The 24,756-nt window shown below is 38.4% G+C and overlaps 2 protein-coding genes and 1 pseudogene across 2 annotated transcripts; 1 reads left to right on the top strand and 2 right to left on the bottom strand.

Annotated features, from left to right (window-relative positions):
* Positions 1-91: 91 nt before the first annotated feature.
* On the bottom strand, positions 92-1,135 carry LOC111343725 (bifunctional 3'-5' exonuclease/ATP-dependent helicase WRN). Its single transcript, XM_022950907.2, has one exon. It carries the CDS (start codon positions 1,133-1,135, stop codon positions 92-94), a length of 1,044 nt encoding a protein of 347 aa, XP_022806642.2.
* Positions 1,136-5,435: 4,300 nt separating this feature from the next.
* The window catches only part of LOC148723016 (uncharacterized), a 160,182-nt pseudogene continuing 140,861 nt past the window's right edge, over positions 5,436-24,756 (bottom strand).
* Positions 12,071-24,000, top strand: LOC111343726 (uncharacterized). Its single transcript, XM_088732234.1, has 6 exons — positions 12,071-12,440; positions 16,552-17,100; positions 21,405-21,599; positions 21,775-21,799; positions 21,983-22,133; positions 22,806-24,000. Exons 1-6 carry the CDS (start codon positions 12,365-12,367, stop codon positions 22,917-22,919), a joined length of 1,110 nt encoding a protein of 369 aa, XP_088588360.1. The 5' UTR covers positions 12,071-12,364; the 3' UTR covers positions 22,920-24,000.

Here is a 24,756-nt window from a genome sequence, read left to right as displayed (position 1 = left end):
GAATGTTTTCACAAATAATCCTACAGTAACTAAAATTACATGTGTAAACTTTCCTGTATCTTAAAGAAAAATCCTACTCATCTGGTAATAATTATTGTAGATCGTCAAATACTATTTTGAGACAATCAAAAATCTTGATGGCATGGTCACCATTCCATACAGAAAGTGTCTCTAAAATACTTTCCACAGAATTAAGTTTATCACAATTATCAATTGTTTCATTTATAAGACTGTCTGAGAAACAAGTGAGTTGGTCAACACTAGAATACAGGCAGTGCAGATTTGACTGTTGAAATTCCTGTCTCATTTCTCCCTGACATTCCTGGAGCAGGCTCCAAAGTTCTTCTTTCTCACTTTCTGTTACATCTCGTAAATGTAGGTTTGATGTTGGTTCTGTTACCTTGGACATGAGGAAAGTCATGCTTTCTGTGTTCCCTTGACATTCTGTCTCTCCACACTGACAGTCATTTTCACAAATTTCGCAACATAAGTGTTTTGGAATCACTTCACTGTTTTCACCAATGTCATCAAAAAAAGTAAGAATGTTTTCCCTTCGCCAAGTTGTACACTTCACAAAATCCAGCATCTCTGGTTCACAAAGTCGAAGTTGATGACCATGAAAGAGAAGTAATGCCTCAGAATTTGCCCCATCCCTACCTACTCTACCAAATGCCTGCACATATGCTTCAATAGTGTTTGGAGGACCGTAATTAATAACCCGGTGCAAACCTTTCATATCCACTCCCATACCAAGAGCACTGGTTGCAATGATGATTCGAACACTGCCATGTGGATATTTCAAAGATGATATGACATGCTGCTGGATATTTAATGTTGTTCCACTGTGATACATTGCAATCATCCTATTTGCCGATTTTCTCAGGGAACTTGTGGGCCAGTAGGCTTTATCTTGTAGGGTGTTAATGAAAAAGTTATAAAGTTCTCCACAAGTCTGATAATTTCTGACATAAATCAAAGTTCTTGGACATTCAACCCCTTTTGTGCTAACCTCCTCAGCCAACCAAGAAAAATTACGAACAATGTCACTTGTTACCTTTTTAACAATCAATTTCACATTCTTCCTATTTTGGCTGACAATGATTTGAATACCTTGTCTGAAACTATAAAGCTCCATGATTTTCTTTCTGGTGGCTGTTGTAGCAGTTGCAGTCAAGGCCAATAGTGGAACTTCTTGTGGCAGAAGAGACCTTAGTTCTCCAACAAGGCCACACCACTTACAAAAAGGATCTTTCTTTTTATTGGTATTTTCACCCCTGACAAGGAAAAGGTTGGCGGTAGGGTCAGGAAATGGAGAAAATGGCTAAGCCTGTGTTTCTTGCTAGTAGAATTTACCACAATATAGTTGTGTAATTTAGCCTAACTGCTTCACACACATCAAATGCTCTTTCCATTCAAAATAATGTTGTTGATTTCAGTCAGGTTATTTTTTTTTTTCAGAGAAGGTAGATTTTAAAAAAAGCATGTGTCAGTAACATTTGTTTGCATACTTGTCACAGACTACCTCTCTACCAACACAAATAATTTTTGTAGTTTTTCACTTCTGTGCTAATTTTCAGCTTCAAAAATTTAAATCTGTTCAGTGGAATGGCCTTAACTATTTAATATGCGTTGTATGTTTAACTCAGGGTTAATATACTTACCAATGAACAGCAGTATGAACCTCATCACAAACAACAGCAAAAGTATTATTTTGATAAAACGATTTTGAAAACACTGCCCTGAACTTTTCATCTCCAATCAAAGACTCTGGGCTTCCATACAATAAAGCAAACCCACCCTTTCCATTCAATATTTCTTGGTCTTTGGTTTTATTTTCCCCAATGAAAGCAGCATCAATTCCCAATGATCTGAAGTATTTAACTTGGTCTTCAACAATCGACAAAAGAGGTGAAATGACAATGACCAAGGGACTTGAAAAGAATCCGTAGCCTTTAAAACTCAAGAATTTGAACACTCTAGGCAGCAGTTGAAAGATTAAGCTCTTTCCAAACCCCGTCGGTAACTTTCCGAAAACATCTCTCCTTCCCACAATGTTCTCGATCATAAGTTTTTGTTCCGATTTTAATTCGCTAACCGGAAACACAGCTAAGCTTTCTTTTAGCGCTTGCTGGAGGTCGTCCACGAACTTAACGTTCTCTGCAACATTGGCCATATTGTGAAAGACTCTCTAAAAAGTGAGAAGATTAGATTTTGGCGCGCACAGAAAGCTACGTAAGCGTGAGATCTAGAGCCAGTTGCTCGACATACCTACGTGGCCCGTGCGACGAAATAACTTCGCGGGATTGGCAAAGTTTCAGTCCCAACAAATTCTACTAGAAATCTAGAGAGATTTAAGCTTACATCTCGTCTAATGTTTAAAGCAACATATTTAACGCCTGCAACCCTTACGCTTTATACGATTAACCTCGCAAACTTTAAAACACGTTCCCTTGTGATACCTGCGAAGTATTCAGCATAATTTCCGGTAATATTTTCGCGGTCAATACCTGATCGATTTCTCTTACATTGTTTGCTGAGACTGAAACTTTTCACCTGGAGCGAAGCTTCGTCGCACGGCCCAAACAAACATGGCGAGCAACTGACCTTCATGTATATATCCGTGTAAAGACACACGAAAGGACTCTAAAGCATACTTCACTCTGATTGGGCAGAGAAACAAAAAGATTTTCTGGCACCAATCAGATGCCAGAACGACTGCGACCGTTTGGAACTGGTCTTGTAAGCCAATGTCCCCAGGGGCTCTTTCACCCTAACTTGAAATCAACTCAGCCCCTGGGTCTCCGAGGATGGGTTAACTGGACATTTCTTTTAGCGTGCGCCACATGTCTTGACGTATATGAAGCTAAAATAGTCACAGAGCTGATAATTTCGAAATGTTCTTACCTTATTTGCTGCAAAGGGCAGGTCCAAACTTCGCTTTAACGTATTTCTCTCACCATTCCTCGCATATAAACGTTTTCTTCTGTTTACACAAGGTCTGGTGAACATCACCAACTGTCATTGTATTCAGTAATACAATGAATGTTTGACCATCCTCGGCGCATATGACTGCCACTGCATCTAAGTTTACAACGACTAAGCCATTTGTGGATAGTTGCTTGCCTTGCGCTGCACCAAAATGCTATCACATTTGAACGATTGCTGCTCAGTGAATCCTGGAATGCAGCGCGGTTCATTCTTTGCTCGTCACGCAATGCGGTCGTCCCATTTTAGGGGGTAGGGGTAGGGCGCTGTATATCCTGATATGCAACCATTTGGAGTACACAATCTTGTTGAGTAGGAAGAGAGCAAATAAAGTAAAAGGAAGAAAGACAACTTTAACTTTGTCTCCTGAGTTGTGTCCTGTTGTCATCCCTTACGCGGACCTGCTACCTCGACACTGTAGCCCTAAACTCGGTCCAGGGTCTTTTCGCACTGTGCCAATCTTTTGGTTACTTTTTCCAAACATTGAGAACTCAATCCGTAAACTCACCCGAGTCTCTAAATTTTGTAACTTCTACAAAACCAAACGGTGCAAGCACTTAAGAAAGTCATAATAATTTTTTTATAACTTGGCTGAATTTGCCTTCGAATACTTTCGAGACAGTTGGAGAAAATTAGAGCCTTTGTGCTCCCGTCGAGCTTTCACAATTTTTTTTTGTTTTAACAAGACAAATATTCACGCCTTATCTCCGCACGTAAACTAAATGTCGCAAATTATTGCCTGAAGCGTTTTGTGAGATTCCGCCATAAAAGCAAAGAGCTGAGGAAGGGCAGCCACTAGCCAAAGACAAAGGAGATATTGAACTAGACCGCGAAGAACTAGAAGAACATTTATTTCACACATGCACAATCGCAGGTCCGACTCGTTTTTTTTCTTTTTTTTCGAACTTTTTATTGAAGACAGGCGAAAACAATTGGAGAATTATACAGTAAAGTGGGCGAAAATGAATTGCTTCGTTTTGTTCGAGATGAATTACATATGTGTGGCCGGGGCATGATTCACAGCTCTTTCGCAGGGGGGTCTTCGTCTCATTATCTTAGCAAGACTCTCCGTATTAAACACAAATGAGATTCTTTATTCCTGAGTGATGATCGGAGCTCCTCAAGGAAAGCTTGCCGTTGCATTGTCGATGAGGCCTGTAGGCCCCAACTGTTAATGTTGAATCTGCGTTTTAAAGTGACGCATTACAACTGCAGCTACCAACTAATCTCGTCAGAAGGTCCATGTAAGGCTTCTTTCGTTTCACGTTGATTGTTGAGATGTCCAGCTGATAAAAATTACATATGTCTTGTAGCATCTGCACAGAAAACTTTGCTAGTCTAGAACAAGCTGCGATTTCACAAATGTTATGCGTATCGTACATGATCGGATGCTGAAGTGATATTTCCGCCATGACTTCGTTACTCAAGTCTTGTATGTTCTTTCCATGAATTTTATTCAGCTCTTCGGCGTATTCATCTTCTTTGTCCTCAAATTCATCAGTTTCAACAGCTTTCTTTGAAACAAGGCGTGAAAAAAAACTTGCTACTTGCTGAGAAGTTAAATAACTCGAAGCATCAAATCTAGAAGGCCATCTGCGTTTCCGACTTTCCTCGTTGACTTAGAAACATTGGAGGGATTAGCTTTCTTTCCAGTTTCTTCGCCTCTTTTAAATACTTCTGTAAGGTATTATTTTTGGTTTTCAGTCAGTCGGATTCTTTGAGTAACGGAGGATTTCAACGCCCAGCCCATTGACAACGATGAACGAGAATGTGATGCCTTAGCTGTGCCAGAACCCTCTATAGGATTATCAACAGTGGCAACACCCTGTTCTAGCTTTCAAGCATAGGACATCATTGCCCTATTGAGAAGAGTTAGGCTCTCAATGGCATACTTGTGCTTTCCAACGTCTAGATGATGTTCAAGGGACGAAAATCTTTGAAGTTATTTTACACAACCCTCTTCAGGACATGCAAACAGTTTACAGTGACACTCAATGTCGTTCTCATTTTGTTCATCCGAAGCTTCCCCAACACCCGATCCCAATTGCTCCTCTCTTCGCTGGGTTTGGGGCGATTTTTTCCTCGCAGTAAATGTAGCCTTTGGATCTCTGGCCTCTTTTAATATGGTCAGCATTGGAACAGAGTAGTTTTCCGGGAAATAAAACTGACTCCACGGCAGGAATTTACCTGGGCCAACCGCATATGACCTCCAAGCTCTCATTCCCTCATTGCCATATTCAATGTTATGGATAAAGCTAACACCTTCCCATTTCACATGGACTGACTTGGGAATATTTTGTGTGTTGCGTAGCATAACCCATACTCCAGGCATGCCACCTGAGGACTCTACGGCACTCTTCATTTGTTCTGGAGTCTCGACATCTTGGCCAGAGTTTAGATATATTCTCATATGGTTCTTAACTGCGGCTGCTTTGCGGTCGCAAGACCCTTTACCCCCTTGTGGATCCGAAAACTTGTCTGACATTGATGTCGTACTTCTTAGCTACCTGCGGAATTGCCAGTAATGTGGAAGCACTGTGGTAGCATCCGGCATTGTCCTGTCTGAAATGAACACTATTTATGTTGGGCATTGTGCTCTTGAGTCGTTTAAGGACGTCATCGACGATGGCCAAAACTGTGACACTGTCTTGGTTACAGCTTTGAAAAACGTGAACAAATGACAGTATTTGAGGTTGACCTTCGGCTATCCTCGTCGCCGTGGTTATATGCCATGAAATACCTCGCTTTCCAAACCAATCAGTTTGGCTTACGCGGCATTTTCTTGGGAGGTATTTCATGGCCCAATCTAAGACCAAAAGCACCGAATAAGCATCTAAATGTTTTAAAACATCCAGTCGCGCCTCATCTTGGTTGATTGATCTGAGCAAATGGGCTTTCCATGCTTTGATTCTTTTCTTAACTAGAGAAAATACATAATTAATCTCATCTTTCTCATCGCTGGAGAGTTCAGCATTTTCTAAGGCAGACTCAGCTTCGTGGACTACATTCGGAAACAGCTTACATCGATCACATGCCAGGTCGTGCGCACGATCACAGGGGTTGATGTAATCAGGGTCAGCCCGATAGCTAAGGGCGTAAGCCCTACAGTGATCTGGAACTCTGGAACTTGGCGATACATGTACCTACAAATAAACCATATCGAAGGAATATTTATCTACCTATTTCCAATGGGGAATCGCGCCTAAAAATGGAAAATTCGTTCAATTATTTGCGTCAAAACACGGTTATTTATGGCAGTATGAAGAATCATGGATTAACAGTGATGTCAAATTGTCCTTGGGCGACAAATGAAAGTCGCAGAAATTTTAAGCACCTCGCTGCAATGATCTATTCCTTCTAAAAAGAAGAAAAAGACCGTGGAAGGGTTTGCTCTGCCTCGCCTCCCTCTCCCACTCTGCCAGCCGCTCCTGCTTCTCCAAGGGTAAAAACTGGCGTCTTAGTCTTAAGGGTATTGCTCCTAGTTATACATTACATGGTTATTATATGTTGATGTCATCCATAACATGTACAACCAAGGGGATTTATAGACATATGTTATAAGCAATGTGTTTCTCTTAATAATGTATCGTATCTTTAGCAGTCCTACCTTAACATCGCCTTTAAGATAGCGTTTTGTCTGCTTTCATTTTTCATATTGGCTTTTTGCCAAGGAGAGACCTTTGCTATAGTCGCCCAGATTCTCAATGGCAGCCGCTAATTCATCAAAAGCCTTTGCACCCTCAGCTGAGACATAGTCAAGTCCTTGCAAAGACTTGCGGACAGAGGCAGAACATACTTTAAGAATCCTACACAGTGTAGAGCGGCTTATCAGGACAAAGCCAGTCTCATAGCAGTAACTCTGATTTGAACGTAAATCACGTAAATCGTAAATCTCCTCTTTGAATGCCGTATTGCCAGCATGGTTGTCTTGATAGTGTAGTGGTCATCACACCTGACTAGTAACAAGGGGACGTTGGTTCAAATCCCGCTCAGGGCAAATTTTCTTTTCAAACATTTATTCTATTTAAGAATAAAGGGTGATAGTCTCGAAAGAAACTGTTTGGGGCTGCGTCGGTGGGAGTACCGAAATAATTTGGATATATCAACAAAGTTGAAATGGTAAACTAGCCACCGTAATGTTTACAAAAGCTGACGTTTCGAGCGTTAGCACTTCGTCGGAGCGAAGGGCTAACGCCGACGAAGGGCTAACGCTCGAAACGTCAGCTTTTGTAATCATTACGGTGGCCAATTTACCATTTCAACTTTGTTGATATATCCAAATTATTCTATTTAAGTATGATTACTTGGGGTGTACAGGGTCAGGGTTTCCCTCGCATACAGAATTTTCTTAATTAAAATTAACCTGTATCTGTAATTGGATCCTCCTTTGCGATCCGCTAAGTTGACTTCGGTCGTGTATCTTTAATAGATCCTTAGTTGGGTTTAATATGGGGTTATAGGCTTCCCCTACCCGGTCACCTTGAAAAGTTAAATTTCCCAGGAGACCACGTCTCCGATCACGTAAATCACATCTTTGATTGCCGTGTTGCCAGCATGGTTGTCCTGATTTAGTAGTGGTCATCTCACCTGACTAGTAACAGGAGGACGTGGGTTCAAATCCCGCTCAGGGCAAATTTTCTTTTCAAACGTTTATTATATTTAAGTATGATTACTTGGGGTGTACTGGGTCAGGGTTTCCCCCGTATACAGAATATATATATATATGATATTATCAATTACATTTGAGCAATTTCATATTTATATATATGACATATGTATATCTGGGCAATTTCGCAAAAACATGCCCGTTCTGTTTTGTCGTGAACCCAAGCCTGGTCAGCGGCTCTAAACCTATGTTTGCGGGGAAGGGAGAGACCCCGTCAAGGCCGGGCTGGGGACATGGCCCAGGCACTGGTCTATCTGTTGGTGGTTTGCTGGGGGGAAGGGAGGGCGTCTTTTACTGACACCTTCGCTTAATTAGACGTCGGGTCTTGACGTCTAACTTCTTGACATTGACTGTCTTGCAGTTGGTTCTGCGTTGGCAGAACTTGGCACCCAGCTGGAGAGGCCCATGTCGCGTGTATGGGGAAGGGTCAATCTGCTACCCAGGGGGTTGGTCAGAGCACTTCTGGCCGCTATAATCATCATGATCATCATGATCGTCGTCATCATCGTCGTCATCGTCATCATCATTATTATCATCATTATTATCATTATTATCAATATTTTTATTATTATTCTTAATATTATTATTATTATTATTATTATTATTATTATTATTATTATGATTATTACAATCATTTTATTTTCCTTTTTTTTTTAATTATATACCCTTCCGCTAAAATGAGATGCCGTGACTGCATTGCATGACGAGCAAATTACGACCTCAGTATAGTAAGAATGTGCTGCGAGCGCCGACACGCTTGGGAGCAATGGCCAGCAATAAAGTGTAATATTTTGGTTTAAAACGTACATAGCAAGCAACTATCCACGAATGATTTAGCCATTGTTGACTTAAATAGATGCAGCGGTAATCATATGCGCCGAAAGATGATCACAGATTCCTGGTTTTCGACCATCGATTAAGTTGACAGTTGGAAACGCACAACGGACGTTGTGTGAACAGAGGCAAACTTGACCGCTTAAAATGCGACGAATGGTGAAAGAAACACGTCAAATCGGCCTTTGAACCTGCCTTTCACGGTAAATAGGGTGACAACACATTTCGAAACTGTCTATTTAGGTCAAGACATGTGGCGGATGCTGAAATATATGTCTAACCCGTCAATTAAGATGTGATGCAGATGGCAAATATTTGCATTCTTAACGTACTTTGAAAAGCTCTCGCGTCGCTCATAATCATTTGCCCAAGAAGTTTCTACAGGAATCTGTAGACCATCCTTCGGCGATTCAACCACAAGAAGGTTAATCCATTTGAAGGTTTCGCACATGGTGAAAACCAATTATTTTTTCGAAGTAATTTTAAGTGAATGAAATACATGCGTTCGAAATTGAACTATTTTGCCTCCAAAAAATAACGCAGCATTTCCCCAAACCAACCGAGTACACATTTGAACATTGCAAAAAAAATATTTGAGTGTTTTAAAGACGGAATACTAATGTGGTTTTGCATGTGAGGCTCTCAAACTTGTTTAAAAAAATAGCGCGTCAAATGACAATTTTAACTGAATTTGGTAATTTGCATATTTCCTTGAAATGAAGGGATATTTTGCCTAAAATACTATCCCGTTATTTTTGTCATGTCCTAGCCTATCAACCATAAAAATTTGACCGAAATCAAATTTTTTACCTTTGCCGAGTTATTTTCCATATTTATAGACAGGGACTCTTAAGACGGTTAGCCGGCTAATCTGTAAAAGTAAACAAAATATCGATATTATGTGTCTTCCCAAAGCCATAGAGTTGAACAACAATTTCCGTTTACATTGGGTTAATTAGTTTAAAAGCGGTTTGGGCAATCCGTTTCTTCAACTATATGGAATGTAAATGGAATGCAAAATATATTTTTGTCTCGTATAAACAATCTCTTACATGCATGCTCAACTTATTGCTTAGAACATTTTGCAAATGCTTGAATAAAGATGAAAAATTCATGATCTCGGTATGTGTACTATTTCAACATCTCTGTCATTCAGTCATTACAGTCTTACATTCAATCATTCCCACAGAAACATATCTAGTGTTTGAAGGATGCTCGGTCTGACTGTCGGACTGTCGTGCCGTAATAACTTTATTAGGGACCTTTAGCACTGACGACGAGAACGTGGACGACGACGTATATGACCGATTTAGGCCTGGGACGCGACCATCCTCAGCGGCGGGAAACATAAAGACTTTAGCACATCGGCTACGTGGACGAGTCCTTTACTGCTTATTTGAAAATGCAAAGATTATGCACTAAAACAATTTAACTTTTTTTCAGTGTTGTAATCAACGTCAAGTGATTCAGAGCTAAGCTAAGTTTACATACACAGTCGATCCGAGCGGTTCGGATATTTTTCAAAGCCAAGAAATCTTCTTAAAAATGCTAGATGGTATAAATTACAAAACTATAACGAAATGTCCGCGATTTATATTAACAAAAGCATTTATAAGTCTACGTACATACCCTGCAGCACTTTTATCATCATCCGCCATTGCTTTCTCCGCTGTAAACTGTGAGGCTCAATCTGCAACTCGAAAAAAATAAAGTTTTTTTTCCATCACGGTTCGATCAAATTACTTTCGGCACTGTTTTTATTCCCTAACCGACCCTTTAGATTGAAGAAATCCCTTAGATAGGTAAGTAGAAATTAGAAAACAAATAAAACATACTCACCTTCTCGTCAAGACGGCGAATGGCGGCAAATGGCGCCCTGAACGACATGTGGACGACGACTCGTGCTCGATTGGGCATGCGTGGTAGCATCGAAGTTGGTTTTCTCAACTTCCGGTCGGTCACGTTCACGTTCTCGTCGTCACTGCTAAAGGTCCCTATTATTGAATGAATACGACCTCGATATGCCGGCTCTTTTAGGCTAAAATTAAAATTTCCATTGAAAAATGAAAATATAGTCTGTCGAAATTCGGTTTCAAGGATACGGGGAATTGAAATACCGAATATCATTCCTGTACAGTTGTTAATTAAAACATGGAACTGAAAATGTTTTAGAGATAACATGTTTTTGGAAAATTCATTACAGGTATGATGTTTTAATTAATGCGGGATCCATGCTAAGTGTTCGATAAAACTGCTTAAAATGAATGAAAAGATAAACTCATCACTTGGATAAAATATGTGTTTGTGACCTTATTTATCAAATTCATTTGTAAAAAGTGATTATGTTAATACATGCAAGTTATAGAATAAAAGATCAAGAATGATCCAGTGGTGTTATCAGGTCGACTATCTCATATAGGTTCAAAATGCATCCGAACTCAGTAAGTTATCCAAAAGGCCACAGACCATATGTACAAAAGCTCATAACTGAAAAATAGACACAAGCAGATGCATGAAGGGAAAAAAATCCTGAATTTTACCTTTAATTGTGGCGTTAAGTTTCGTAGACAGTGGCTGACCCTGCCGACCTCGATCCAGCCGGCAAAGCTTTAAAGAACTTTCCAAAAATATCCAACGCAATAAATCTTAACTTTACACTTCCGTCTCCTTTTATTATCTAAAGCTAAAAGATAAGTTGACGGCAAGAGTTTGTATAGCTTTTCTCATTCTAAATTTATCTATTTCGTATGCTTATTCTTGTTTGAAATCAGCTTGTTAGTAATCCACTTTTTCATTTTCCATTGGTCGTTCAGGCGTAACTTTCGTTCTCGTGGCGTTTCAAACATTCTCATCCAAAACATAGGCCTAGACAATGAGTTTCGGGAAGATGTACGCATTTCTAGTGCTTGGGTTTGTCTTGTTACTGTCAAGGACTGGTAAGTGGGGAAGGAATTGAAGATATTACTTCATTAGGTTTGTTCGTGTTTATTGTCTTGATGCTTATAGATCAAATCTGATATCTAACGTATCAATCCCATCGCTTTAAATGCGACGATTTACGAAGAAAATGCCTTGCTTTCATAAAAATTATCGCTAAGACGTATTTGGACTCTTGAGAAGAAGATTTCTAACGCAGCTTACCGAAACACACAACAAGCTATGCAAAGATTGTCGATTGGATTTGAAAGGAAGTTAGGAGATTCCATTATGTAAATACAAGCATTATTGATCCGATGCAGCGTGTCTGACTTAAGTTTCATGAATAAAGGCTGAAACTTTCTAAAGAAACTGTGGTGCTGCGTCGGTGGGGGTAACAAGGTATTTTGGTTATATCAACTAAGTTGTAACGAGTAAAAGAGCTGAGGTTTCGAACGTTAGCCCTTCGTCAGAGCGAATGATATAACCAAATTGACGTGAGTTTCACACTGTCAAATCATACCACAAACTGCCGTTTTGAAGCTGTATATTTCTTGTATATCGGGACAGCCCTCTCGTTCATATGTTTTAAAAATGTGGAGCCTCGCGTGACAAATAGACCATCGATCAACTCTGATATCCATAAATTTGCCGAACGCTACAAATTGCGAATTTTACGATCGAACAAAATGACCAGCTTACCTAGATATATATTTTTTATTTCTTTGAAAGAGGACTTCTCTCCGCAGTTTACCTTAATACAGAGCACGCCGTAAAATGATTGTCGATTATGGATTTTGACTGAAATGAAAACACATACATATACGTAAAAGGTCTTGTATGGTATTTTTTTTTCTTTAAGTAAGCTCGCTTAATGGGTAAAAGTACTAGAAACGATCGCTGTTTACCAAATATTTTGCTTTTAATGCTTGTGAGGATCGTAGGTAACATCTGTTTGTTGGAATGGAAAAATCCAGTTCTGTGGTATTTTCTGCTATCCTTGTGCGAAGTGGGACCATATACGTAATTGCCTATGTTGGTAAGCTAACTAGTTAGTTATAATTAATAGCTACGTATTTCACTATTTAATTCAGTCGTATCTGCCTTATTGCTGAAGATGAAAAAAATGGCTTTGAGAAAAAATCCTATTCCATGTATTATTTGGGGTGGCTCATCAATTGGGGTACTCTTCAGCCGTGAAAGTTTCTATACGTTATGATCAACATTGTATCTGAATGGAAAGGAAAAAAATAGGAACACAGGCCACGTGCGATCAACTACATCATTCATCTTGAATTTATAATTAATCTATTCAATAATATGAGAGCACCGATAATAATGGACAAAAGGGTCTTATAGGTTCCAATAAAATCCACAACACGCTGACGGTCAGGGGCTTAAAATAAAAGTGAATAAGAGTAAACGAAATTATAGTATAAAGTAAAGCATATAATTGAGCATTTTTTATCTTTTGTCTATTATTTTGTTTCGTTCTTAGGTGTTTATCTATCTTAAATTCCTTTTCTTTCCTCAATTTTTTCCAAAGTTTGTTCATTTTCAAGTGTGGCACTTGATTTTAAACCATTACTGTTAATTTTGGCCTTCAGTTAAGCAAAAGAAATAGACTACTCTTGCTTTTAAGCATTTGTATAAAAAGGTATCAGCAGCGTGAGGATCACCACTGCAAATCGATACTTGTAACAAAGTAATGTAAATTTTAGTTATAGTACTATCAAAAGGCTGCGAGCGCTTAAATTATGGCCTCATATCAACTTTCAGGCAACGATCGATATTCGTTTTGATGGATCTTAATGAAAATAGTCGTGCATATACATCTAGATAGAAATACAATTTTACCAGACCGTTTACCATTACAAAAAGACATTCGCACTTTTTTATTATGTGAAATACTACTCAGCGCAGGACTTGCCATAGCGGCACCAATATTACATGATCGAACTATTAAGGTCATATTAGCGTGAATTTCATTAACAAAGAAGAAGAATTGCAGGCTTAAGAACTGAATTTAGTGGCACCCCCACTTGATGAATATAATATAGGGCCTAAAGGAATATATTGTTCGTCACAGAGGACTTTCATGAACGCAATCACCAGAACAAAAGTGCAAAAATTAAAATGACAGAACGATAAAACGTGGTTGTGCTGTGCAAAGTTTCACTTGTTGATCATTTCATTTATTTTGCCGCTGAAGGTCGTCTCACGTTTAATGAGTGGAAAATAAACTTGATACTTGATTCCTGCCTAAATAATAAGTACGCTTAGCCGAACTAGTGCTCACACTCAATTGTTTTTCATTCGGAAACAACTTCTTCAAACAAACCAATGGTGTAGCCATGGGCTAATCCTTTTGTAGGTTTTGTCGAACATCACTTTTTCAGCCAATACAACGGATCGAAACCTGAACTCTACGGCCGCTACATCGACGACTGTATCGGCGCTACCTCCTCTACCAAAGAGGAGCTGACTCAATTCATAGCCGCAGTCAATTCTTTTCACCCGGCTCTGAAATATACCTGGGAAATTTCTGAGAATTATTTATCATTTTTAGACATCAAAGTTTCAATTGAAGGTAACGGTTTAAGCACTAGTGTGTATTACAAACCTACAGACTCGCATAATTACTTGTTATATTCGTCTTCGCATCCATCTCACGTTGAGAATTCCATTCCTTTTTCTCAGTTTCTAAGACTTCGTCGTTTATGTAGTGATGACTCTGATTTCCACCACAAATCAGAGTTAATGCGCCAGTCTTACGATAAACGTGGTTACCCTATTTCTGTCGTCCAAGCGAGTTACCACCGCGCCCAACTTATTGATCGACATTCAGCACTACAAACGTCGCAAAAGGAAGATTCCGACCGCATTCCATTCACTCTCACGTTTCACCCTCACAACCACTCAGTTTAATCCATCATTCTTAAAAACTTTAAATTACTTCAAACGATCCAGAGACAAGCGCTATCTTTTCGCAGCCTCCGCTCATTTCATTTAAACGCGACAAAAACATAGGCAATTTTTTGGTCAGAAGGTCTTTTCAGACTAATGACCAACAAGGCACTTTTAAATGCGCTCGTGCACGATACAAAACGTGTGCTTTCATTCAAGACACTGATAAAATATCGGGACCTAAACGATCCATTAAGATCACCGATCACTTCACGTTCACCTCCTCCAATGTAATCTATTGCATAACTTGCACTTATTGCAAAAAGATATACATCGGCGAAACATGCAGAAGACTAGGTGACCGATTCCGAGAACAATTTCGAGACGTGGAAAGGAATGATAAGGACACATCGAAACCAGTCGCTAGGCATTTTAATTTACCCCATCATTCTAAGAAACATATAGCAATCTGCGGTCTTTCCTTACACTTAGGTAACACGGAAAGCCGTAAAAATCTTGAACAAAAGCTCATCTTTTAAACCGGCAGTCTAAATCCCACAGGGATCAACGAACGCTTTTCATCCCACAAATTTATTCTTGTTTTTCTCGTTGCCATGTTCCCACCAATAACGTAGCTCCATTTTCTGCCTTTAAAAGCACACACAACCCACAATTCCTGTATTCGCTCCGACGAAGGGCTAACGTTCGAAACGTCAGCTTTTGTAATCGTTACGGTGGCCAATTTACCATTTCAGCTTTGTTGATATATCCAAATTATCACATATTCAAACGTGCTTGTTACGCATGCATGCTTTTCATACTGACGGTCTCGTCGTAGCAAGGCTTGAACGAAATTATTTGTTTACAGGTGCTAACTGAAGTGCATGAAACTGTTATCATACAGTGATTTGCAAGCGATTTCGTTTTTATTGCTTTAGCATATTGTGGGAGGCACTTGATTTGTAAAATGGGAAAAGCGTGGTTTGTGGTGTTCTCCTCGTACCAATTGCAACCATACTTGTAAAAAGTAATGCTGATAAGGAAGATGGTTAGATTAACAGCTAAATGTCGAGTTCGCGGCGCTCTACCAGTTAAGCTAACCGCCTCCCGGCTAGCTCAATTGGTAGAGCGCCGGACTATTGTGCAGGAGGTCGTGAGTTCAAATCCGGCCGGACCAACACTCAGGGTCTTTAATTAACTAAGAAGAAAGTGCTGCCTTTGTAATAATATCTGCCAATGGTTAGACTTTCTAGTCTTCTCGGATAGGGACGATTAATGGAGGTCTCGTCTCCTGCAGGACTGGGGTAGGAGACGTTAATTTCCCACGCACGAGATTACTGTGTGATGGATGTCCTCGCCGGGGTGGGATGGGTGGGTAAAAAAGGGGTTAGGTGTCAACTGGAACGAAAGGTCTGTTCCTTTCTCCTGCCATTCCTGTGGCGAATGAATTAAACTAAACTAAACTAAACTAAACTTTTATTCTTTTTTTTTTTTTTCGATTTTGTATCCGTCTGAAAGCTGGCGATAAAGTAGGCTTGCGTAAATAAGATAGGATGCGCTGTATCCTCCAATTAGTAGAAATTCTAATTTGGTTTTGAGCTTGAACGGACCACCACACTTGAAATATCACAGTACTTAGACACCCCGAAGCCGTTTTAAATCTACCATTGTCGCAGCCACGTTTTTGTAAGCAAACCTGAAATTAGGGGCTTGTATAGTTCTGATGTGCTAGTTTTAAAATAGAGCTACAAAAAATGATTAATATACTTGTTCTAAAGACGAGTGCTTAGTATCCAAATGTAAAATTAAATCAAAATGTACAAAGAACTAGAAATAACTGGAAAAGGTTGGTATGGAGTGGACTTAAAAAGAAAAAAAAACAACAACAACAACAAACAGAGCAAGTATTCTTCGTATGAAACTATTTGCACACCTACCCTCTCCCTCTCTAACCCCTATGAAAAATTAAAAAAGCAAAAAATAAAAAACTAAAACAAAACAGAAAACAGGTTATTCCATCTATGCCTATAGCTACCGAAAAATACTGTTCATATACGAGTACAATTTAATAAAAGTTCACCTACGCTGGAGGGCCCCTGTAGTTTTGGATGCTATTTCATATTAAAGAACATTGTACTCAGAGCAGTTTCTTTCTGCTCCTAAACCTGCTATCCAAGGCGTTATCGGCTGACAAGGTCAATGTTCTTCACATGAAGTATGTCTTTTTTAAATTGTACCATTAGGTTACCTGAAGAACTGCAGTGGTTCCACGTACATTTTCTATAAGAGCAATGATAGTAACAAGGACAGTTGGTTGAGAAGCAAAAGAATCTGCGAAAGGTCTAGATGTAATCTTGTTTCGATTGAGAGTCTTGAGGAATGGAACTTCCTGCAACAAACTATCCAAAGAAAGAACACTACGGAATACTTTATAGGCTTAAGGAAAGATACATCATCTAGAAAGTGGAGATGGTTAAGTGATAATAGCACATTAAATGTGTCCAATGAAAGAAACTGGCCTTGGGCATTGGGAGAACCTAACAACAAATACGAAAAAGAGAACTGCGCACAAATGTATAAAAATTATCGTGGCAACTACGGGCTCTACAATGATATCGGCTGTTCTACAACCGTCAAAAACGCAGGATTCATATGTGAATGTAAATATGGAGCAGGAAATAGATCATCAATGCAGGAAAGTGGGAGTAAGAACTATGGACGCCATAATGATATCGGCTGTTCTACATCCTCCAAAGACGCAGGATTCATATGTGAATGTAGAGATGAAGCAGGTAATAGACCATCAATACACGAAAGTGGGATTAGGATTTGGTCAGTAGTATTGAAATTTATTCCTTTTCTCGATAGTCTATTACACCGAGCAATATAATTAAATGTTTCATTAACATATCGCAAATATTAGATAGAAGAATTACTTTGGATCTTGGTAGTGAGCCAATAAGGTCATCTTGATAAGCACTTTTCTGAATTCTGTTAATATATGTATTTATTCATTTATTTATATAATTGTTTTCATATAAAAATAGGAATCGCCTTGCGCTCTTTTTAAAACTGGATGGACAATCACCAGATTAAAATGCGGCGAGGTTGATGGCGTCCGCTATATCAGATAAATGTCAACTGGCCTTTCCAGCACACATTTCTAAACTATATTGTGAATATGTGTAAACATAGGTATAATTCCAGTTCTTCTCTCGATTTACTCCGACAATCTCCCGTTTAACAGGTCCTTAATTTTAGATTTTTACATGGAGGTAAAAAGAAAGGGAACGAAAAACCATGAAGAGATAGGGAAAAAAGAGAACTGATTTTTAAATAAAACAGGTGTTTATTAGTTTCCGGAGTGTTTTTTAATTTCAGGAATGAAAAATTCAACGATTATTTGTCGTAATGTCCTGAAATTAAGATTATTAATCGCAAAGGGCTTCACTTACGATTATTAGTCGCAAAGAGTGTACTATTGCGATTAATAATCGCGGAAATTACGACTATTAATCGTGACTGCATCATTAAAAGTCGTGTTTGACGAGCTTTTAGACTAATAATCGTGCATCGTACGGTTAATAATCGCATCTGACAGCAAATGCCATTATCAATCGTACTCCTCTCCTGAGAAAGTTCAACCAGAAATTTTTTTGGACGGCCGCCATTACGAACAAAAATTCAGAAGTTAGTACTTCTTCGCACATGGCTTGTCAAGCAATAAATGTCACACATTTGAAGTCTTCTCGGGTTCAAGTTCTCCGTGAACTTAATTTCTGTTTAAAAAGTGTGTTTGCCAATGACGTTTTTCTTTTCTTCCGTCCTTCGACGAAGTTCAGCGCGGGCTTTCGATATCGTGAGAGAGTTGACCAACGTTTCTTCTCGATGACCTAGAATAATGTAAGTAAATACATTAATTTCGGACAGGTTTTAAGTAGATTTAAGTTTAACCGAATACAGTTGCAAACGAACAGCCAAATGAGTCAAATCAGGACAAATGCCAAATCCCAACAACGGCCTTTTGCGAAGTTGAAACGTATGCTGATAAGAAAGTGACAGATGAAACCGGCGGCGGTGATCGATGTGATACAACTATTTCAGGTGTGGATAGCTTGCATCGCACTCCGCTAGTCCCGGCTTTACTGAATTAGAAATTGTCAGACTCAATCCAAGAAAAAAAAAAAAAAAAAAAAACGTTTCACTGATTCCCTACCCCGATTTCTTTTCTTTTCTTTTTTTTTTTTTTTATTTTTTATTTTTTATTTTATTGTTTAATCGAACGTAATTCGAGATGCGTTTGCATTTTTCATAAACGAAGAAGAAAGATTAATTTGAGTCGCGGGTTCATTTCTCCATCCCGCAAGACTCTAACTCTTTCCAGAACTATTGTGTTTCGAAATGGGTCGTTCAACAGCAATGGTGAAAACGCTGTTCCAGAATGGAAAAACTATTTTCGATATTTTGAGGGAAACCCACCCGGCGAGATTTGGCAAATGTCACGCCGATTCGGTGAGATGTCTTTTTCTATTCTTTTGCCATTGTGATGCTTATTTAGCGGTTAAATACTCGTTTTTCACCCGAAACTGAATGACAGACAAGTAACAACAAGAATAGCCTTTCTTCATTTATCTCAAATAATAACTGTTTTACACTCTTTCATTTTAGGCAAACAAACTGACAAGCAAATCAGAAGAACAGTGCGCGACTGTCGACTCGTGCTACCGATGCGATTATATTCAGATACGCATCATTTAGATCAAAACACATTACGTCGGATGGGTTTTCGTATATTCCGAAACTTCTTTTATTCGATTAGCATATTTCTGAGAGACGAATTTAGCTAATATCTAAGTGTACAATGGGTTCTTGTAGAAAGTTTTTTTTTTTCCGCGGTCAAAATTCAATTTGTGGGAAATTCGAAGCCTGTGTCACGCACCCGCTCCGGATGAAAAAGAAAAAATTCGTGTTAATTAATGTTATATTTGTTTCAGCCCAAACACGTTGTGTCGGCGACGGAAACATTCTAAAAACATTCACAGGGATTGTAGGTACAAATTCATGCAAGGTAATTACATAAGCTGATAAAGAAACGTCCATTTGCTCTGTTTTCAAGTAGCTGCAGATTCAAACCTTTCTTAAACTGAGAGAGAGCCATAAACAATGATTCAATCAAACAGCCACGATGAAAGAGGGTTTCTGAAATGCACTGTTATATACCGATCAGATCAATCCAACTGGTATGCAAAGTTAGAGAGATTGATGATATATGTAAAGCGTTTCTTCGTATACACTTGTCAGCTGAAAAACAATGTGACTTTTTCCCGTGAAAATAACTTGAAAAGGTCTCGGCACGGTATTACAAAGAGCCAACTTGAAGAGTTATTTTGCCTATGGCGAATGAATATGAAAGAATACTCTAAAATCCTTGTGAATGTTTTTAGAATGTTTCCGTCGCCGACACAACGTGTTTGGGCTGAAACAAATATAACATCGATTAATATGAATTTTTTCTTTTTCATCCGGAGCGGGTGAGTGACGCAGGCTTCGAAATTCCTACTAATTGAATTTTGACCGCGAAAGAAAAAAAAACTTTCGATAAGAACTCATTCTACACATAAATATTACCTTAATTCATCTCTCAGAAATATGCTAATCGAATAAAAGAGTTTCGGAAAAAAAACCCATGCGACGTAATGTGTTTTGATCCAAATGATGCGTATCTAAATATAATCGCATCGGTAGCACGAGTCGACAGTCGCGCACTGTTTTTCTGATTTGCTTGTCAGTTTGTTTGCCTAAAATGAAAGAGTGTAAAACAGTTATTATTTGAGATAAATGAAGAAAGGCTATTCTTGTTGTTACTTGTCTGTCATTCAGTTTCGGGTGAAAAACGACTATTTAACCACAAGATAAGCATCGCAATGGCGAAAGAATAGAAAAAGACATCTCACCAAATCGGCGTGTTATTTGCCAAATCTCGCCGGGGTGGGTTTTGCTCAAAATATCGAAAATAGTTTTTCCATTCAGGAACAGCGTTTTCCCCATCGCTGTTGAACGACCCATTTCGAAAAACATTAGTTTTGGAAAGAACTAGAGTATTGCGGGATGGAGAAATGAACCCGCGACTCAAATTAATCTTTCTTCTTCGTTTATGAAAATTGCAAACGCATCTCGTTTGATTAAACAAGAAAATAAAATAAAAAAGAAAAGTAATATATAATCGGTGTAGGGGAATCAGTGAAAAGTTTTTCTTTTTTAGGACTGAGTCTGGCAATTTCTGATTCAGTAAAGCCGGGACTAGCGGAGTGCGATGCAAGTTATCCACACCTGAAATCACCTGATATCGGGAGGTTCGAGAAACCGAGGGTTCGAGAAATCGGGGATTACACTGTAAACTGTTTATTATGGAAGTGCTCTTCTCTTTTGATTATTTGTTGATTTTGCTTTGACGAAGCCCGTTATAGGATGCGAGCCTTGAAATTTTAAATGAAACCCGAGTTCGTGTTTGAAATACCTTCGTCGGAAATTGTAAGTTGCGACTTAAAGTTCTTAGCCTCAATAAAAATCGCACAAACATGTCCTCGAAGTTCGCTTGCCGTTGTATTCGAAAGGTTTGTCCAAGAAAGTAATTGTAACTTGTCAAACCCTTCATTTACCTCACCTCGTGATATAAGCTTGGAAAATATTCAGTTGCCGCCAATCTTCCTGTCTTTTTTAAGGAAAGTTTCTGCTACTTTGTGGACTAATGTACTATATGGCTCAAAGTCGGCATTACGAAGTCACCTGAATTCCAAACAAGTTAAAAGCATTACATTCCTCTCGTCACATGTTTGGTTTAAAAATAACAACTAAAGTATACTCCCACCTCACTGAATTACCGAAAATACGAAACCAAGGTATTCACTTATTTAGTTTTGCAAATGTCACAATTCAAAGGCCTACCTAAAAAAATCGCTGAAGAAATCAGCCGAGCCGAGAGTGATAAATATAACCAAGGCCATCAGGATTTCCCTTTTTAAGCATGAGTAGGCTAAGCGACTTCCTAATTGTTACCCCACTTTTTATCATTTTATTTATTTGTTTTACTGACAAGCGTTGCTGAAGGACAAGGATTCCTCGACTACCACCTTACCAGTTGTTACAAATGCCAGTGACCTAAATAGCAAGAATGACAACGACTACTTCACCCTTCATCTGACAATCGCTGTTTTAGCAGGATTGTTGTTTATAGTATCCATAATCCTGTTTGGGGTCTTGAGACTGCAATGGAAGAACCAACAACAAACAGGTGCTTAGATTTTATTGAAATCTCATTGAAAACTAATTATAGCCTTCTCTTTTGCAAGAAAATTTAGGAGCAGGCTTGATTAAGAACAAATAAATAGCAAAAATGTGTTGGTGGTTTTTTCTTTTTTTATTTGGACTCTGATCTGATGATGATTATATTTCATTTCATTCAACAGATTCAAGAAATAAAGCTGTTGTAGAGTAAGTAGCTTCTACAGAACTTGTTTTTATTCATGGTATGCGTGGAGTTTTTCTTTCTTTTCTCTTTCTCATCACGGAGACTTATTCTCATGAAATGGCGAGCTGATGCAGCTGTTAAAGACACTTTAGAAATACATGTATTGATATTAACATATCTTTCATTTGTTTGCTCTCACTCCACAGGAATCAACATGACTTCGAAGAAAGTTTGCCGTTGAATGTTATGAATGTGGATGCTCAGCTTAGCTTAGCGGCAGGAAATGAGAGAAACCAAAGTGAACCGTTTTTCCAATCGGATGGTGTTTATACCGAGCTGTGTTCAGAGTCAATGATGGTAATTTCAATGATATTAAAACTACTTCATATGATCTTAAGTAAAAAATAGAGTACTGAATGTGCTATACTTTATTAACTTTTTAGCTGTCCTCTTTACTCTCTGCATGTGTTTCCTTCCTATCTTCTTACTCTGACGCACCTTGACTGTGAAGTACTTACTTAAACTTTTCCTATAATTATATAAGTTTGATGATTTTATCTGTTGAGCATCATAATTTAACTAAATGAAATAAAGAAATTAATTAATAAAACAGAAATGATAATCGACCAGTGAACATTTTATGACCAGAGTTCACCTCGTGCCCTATATATGTGTTAATTCATTGGATTTTATTCATGTTTTTATTTCCTTGTTTTCCCTTATATCTCTGAATAAGGCTTCTTCGGAATTGAAGGGTAAAGGGTTCTCCTTTGGAAAAATTTAAAGGCATGAGAAGTTTTAAGCGCGGCATAACATAACCCATCAACAGAAATATAATGAATGTATGTCTGATTTACACTTGGCAACGTGTATGGTTTTGTAAATTTTTTTTTTCCCATTTGCATCGGTGAGTTCTCAATTATGAGAAATTTCTTAGAGAAATAGAAAGCACATTTCGACGAACCACGCACGCCTACCAAGTTGCTAATACCATCACTTTTCTAAAAGTTATTACTGTGTGTTTTGCAGGCCTCTGAAGACCATAGATCCCGAACGTACACTTCCCTCGTGAAATCAACAGAAGAAGACAGCGACATCGAATATGACAATCAAATATCTGCTCCTGAGTATGTTAATGCTTAGGTGAATTGTTCATAAGACGGTTAGCTGGCCAATCCTTCGCTCCGACGAAGGGCTAACGCTCGAAACGTCAGCTTCTGTAATCGTTACGGTGGCCAGTTTACCATTTCAACTTTGTTGATATATCCAAATTAATCCTACAAGGCTGAAGTAAACAAAACATTGCTTGTGTGTGTCTTCGCAAAGCCATAAACGAAAAAGAAAACAATTTCCGTCAACAATGGCTTAGTTTAATAGTGGTTTGGGCAGCCCTGTCCTTGAATTATGTTCTATGTAAACGAAATGTAATTTATGCGTTTGGCTTTTATACGCAATCTCTTCTGTGCATGCTCGCCATTCAAATAATAATAATAATATGATAATAATAATAATGATAATGATACTAATAATAGTAATAATAACAATAATAGTAGTAGTTAATTAAAAGAAATAAAAAACAAAGCAAATTTTTTTTTTCTAGAAAACGTTTAGTTTATTTATAGTAAATGCAAAACGCTTCAAAATAGGTCTGGCGCTATGGACGAGGGAGCCCGCCTCATGGCGCAAGACTCATAAAGTTAACAAGTCGATACACTTTGATCGTGAGTTTCCTTTCTTTTATTTTAATTCTAAAAAGGCTTTTGAGTTGATTATGACCTTTTCGTACTGTATTACGTATTCAATTATTAATTTATAGGATCGTGGGTGGGTTTTTCTCCTCACAACATTAACAAAGTATAAAAGTACAAAAAAACATAGTTCATAAGGAAGTGCATAAGTATGTGTGTATGTATGTGAGCCTTATCGACTTAGTTACTTCGCGTATGAGATCGATCATCGCAGTAAGGAGCACAACTTAAGCAGTAGTGAAAATAAGACCTCAAACTGAGCTAACAAGCCAACTGGGAGCTGGTAATTATGGTGACTCGTAATAAACCCGTTGGATGATGAGTCAAATGCTAAGAATATATGAAAAAAATAATAAAGGATATTCATATATTCTTAGCATTTGGTTGTATTTATGATAAGACCGTAAATTAGCCTACTCTGACATATACAATTTTTGTAAATAAAGAGTCGAAAAAATAAAAATAGTTACGTTCGAGTGGATACAGACTTTCGTAGATCTGCTATTACAACAGTTTTGCACCAATATCTTGAACTCCGTCTTACTCGCACTTCATATTTCCTGTCTGCAGAATCATTTCGATCCAATCGATTGTCTAGCTTCAGATTATGGAATGAACATTACTTGGATTCCCTTTGGTAACGTACACACATAACTTAGACAGAACACGCGCTCTGATTTATCAAAAACCCCTCGTTTATTATCCATAGATAAATTAAACACCTCCCTGTCTTGAGAAATGGTGCCAATCGGAACCTTTCGTTTAGAAAAAACGAAGAGGACGCTCAGAACTCAAAAAAGAAAGACAAAGACGTTAATTTTCTGACATGTATCCCAATTTTTAATTCAGAAATTCTTGAATATAATTTCCCAGGCTATGTTTAGCAGAACCGGATTTGTTTCTTTAAAAAGAGTGTATATGTGTGAGTGGTTATGAGTATAGCACTGAGTGGGGTCTCAAGAACTTTTTCCATTTCCGTCTAGAGTACATTTATTTGTATGGAAGTGATATTAAAAATGTCAGTTAAGATAAACAAACTTGCATTATACTGATACCTATGCACAGGGAACTTCCTCGTTCTATTCTTCCCTAAGATGCAGCACAACATATGTGAATACAAACGCGAGACACACTTTGCATTAATTCCGTGCCAAAAAATTTTGATAAATGTGAACAGAATTCCTTCAGAAGTTGAAACTCATCCAAGTTAGTTCCAAAGGAAACAGTTAAGG

The sequence above is a fragment of the Stylophora pistillata genome, chromosome 9 (genome assembly GCF_964205215.1).
Source record: "Stylophora pistillata chromosome 9, jaStyPist1.2, whole genome shotgun sequence".
NCBI lineage: Eukaryota > Metazoa > Cnidaria > Anthozoa > Scleractinia > Pocilloporidae > Stylophora > Stylophora pistillata.
This window is presented reverse-complemented; position numbering and strand designations above follow the sequence as displayed.

Coding starts and splice junctions, on each gene's coding strand:
- LOC111343725 (XM_022950907.2), bottom strand. CDS start 1,135: ATGGAGCTTTATAGTTTCAGACAAGGTATTCAAATCATTGTCAGCCAA.
- LOC111343726 (XM_088732234.1), top strand. CDS start 12,365: ATGGAAAAATCCAGTTCTGTGGTATTTTCTGCTATCCTTGTGCGAAGT. Junction 21,600..21,774: donor GAAGAACCAACAACAAACAG/GTGCTTAGATTT, acceptor TTCATTCAACAG/ATTCAAGAAATAAAGCTGTT. Junction 21,800..21,982: donor AGAAATAAAGCTGTTGTAGA/GTAAGTAGCTTC, acceptor CTCACTCCACAG/GAATCAACATGACTTCGAAG.